The sequence below is a fragment of the Anneissia japonica genome, unplaced genomic scaffold, assembly GCF_011630105.1.
Source record: "Anneissia japonica isolate Jap-2015-1 unplaced genomic scaffold, ASM1163010v1 scaffold287835_len3118868_cov185, whole genome shotgun sequence".
Lineage (NCBI taxonomy): Eukaryota > Metazoa > Echinodermata > Crinoidea > Comatulida > Comatulidae > Anneissia > Anneissia japonica.
Window position 1 is genome coordinate 1146347 of NW_022737223.1, and position 2035 is coordinate 1148381.

The 2035-nt window shown below is 33.9% G+C and overlaps 1 protein-coding gene across 1 annotated transcript in view; it reads left to right on the forward strand.

Annotated features, from left to right (window-relative positions):
• Positions 1 to 1093, forward strand: part of LOC117117139 (uncharacterized protein KIAA1755 homolog) — a 64532-nt gene extending 63439 nt beyond the window's left edge. The window contains exon 10 of the mRNA XM_033261346.1: positions 839 to 1093. Coding sequence (XP_033117237.1) covers positions 839 to 1093 — 255 coding nt within the window. The remainder of the gene's footprint in view (positions 1 to 838) is intronic.
• Positions 1094 to 2035: the final 942 nt, after the last annotated feature.

Here is a 2035-nt window from a genome sequence, read left to right on the forward strand (position 1 = left end):
CTTTGTACGTAGGTGTCAAAATTGTTTTGGCCTCCATCCATGCACTTTGTGTTGTTATTTACTTCGTAGACTTTTTGATATGTTGTACAACTGATTTTTCTACACCACCTAAGCATATTTGACAAAAAATTCTGGAGCGGTTAATGAGATACACATATTTTAATATTTAAAAACTGAGGGGGGATAGGGGGTGGTGGTTGCTGGTGGGAAAGGAGATGACCACCCTTTTTTCCACCTTTTCTTCTTGTAAGTTTCTCATCAAATATGCTTTTTATGTCTTAAAAAAATAAGTTGTACAAAATATCAATTTTTTTTTCTCTGGCACCTGTCTTTGAGATATTATTCATCTAATTTGTTGTGATTTTATTTGTGTGAGGACAAATACAATAAACAAACAAACAAATGATAAAAATTATTTGTACGTACAATGATTCATTTATTTATTTGGACCTTACAGGCCCTCAGATAATTTTACTGTATAAAAGTCTGTTAATTAGGAAAACTAAATTGTTTTTATCCATGTTGCATTGAAAGTGTTAACCTAATAATTCTAGTACACAAACAATGTAATGTTTTGATTTAAAATCTTTAGGGGCTTTCCCATTTTTGTTTTCTACAACAGATATATATCAGTATATCTTAGGAGTATATCGTACAGCTTCCTTCATCATACTGTGCTTTTAATATTTTATATCCGATGAATTGGTTGTCCCACAATGATTCTATTCTTATCTTTGCTAACAATATTGCATTACAGGAAGATGCCCATCATAATAAAATATTAATTGTTTCCCTCAAAAACCAATCCAATAATTTTGAAATTATGATTTCCTTAAAGAAATTGGAACCATTTATGTCAGGGTGTAGAAGTGCTGCCAAATATCTGCTGGCATCAATAGAAGAGCTAGCCAAGATGAGCTGGGATGGCACCTCTGATGAGATCAACGACCTGATTGAGAAGGTGAAGGCAAAGCACAAGATGATCTATCGGGACCAAAGACTGGCTGGACTTCTGGAGGAAGGTGATGCCATTCTGAAGACCTTGCAAGATGAGCAGGGCACAGCTCTGGCTGGATCCAAAGACTTCAGGTAAGAGACATAGTAGTATATATATTGGCCTGTATCCTCTGAGAGTCAGGGGATCCAGGGATTGCATAGGTGCTCTAGTGGAGTCCAGGAGAAGAGCTCTTGTAGAGATCAGGGACAAATCCCCTGGAGCTAAGTTATGCTAAAACAGGTAAAAGGTAAATTCCATCATCATTTTAGTGGTTGTTACGCAATGGGAAGGTAGTTGTGATATTTATTGAAAGAGTTTTCACAGCTTGAAAATGCAATTCTTGAGAACCTAGGAAAGTGGGGGGTGCCTACATTGGGGAGACAGTCCACAATTCGTCGTTTTTAGACTCTAAAATCGATTAAACATGCTTTGAAACCCCTAAATTGTCATATTTTCAGGGGGCTACGTCCTCTGGACCACTTAAGAAGGGTTTTTAGCGACGCCTGACCAATTATTCTACTGATCAATGCAACTTATTTTGTTCATTCTAACAAGTCCAGAAATAAGTCTTCTGCCCTCTACTTTTATTAATTCATATTTGTCTGCTGCCCTCTCTGGTATTTTAACTTTTTTTCTCTTCAAAGAACTAGAAAGCTATTATTTTATTTACTGCCCTCTCTAAACTAAAAGTATTTATTTCTTTTATAACATTTTTATTTCTTTTATGAAAACAGTACTAATTGACTTTAAATTAATGAAAAATCATGATAACATGATTTTTCATTAATTTAGGAAAATAAATCACTCAAATATTTAGATGATTTGTAAAGGTACATTATTAATAAATGCAAATTAGAAATATAGAAATTTTCAATATATATACATTATCAATGATACCTTTTGGTTATTATTTACTAATTAATTAGATCACTTCAAGAATTTAATATGGAAATATCCATGTGAAGTGTTGTAAGGTGAAAGCTTTAGGGTATTTAGGGCCTTGAAATGTAATGATTACCCTAAGGAGAGCTTCTTAAG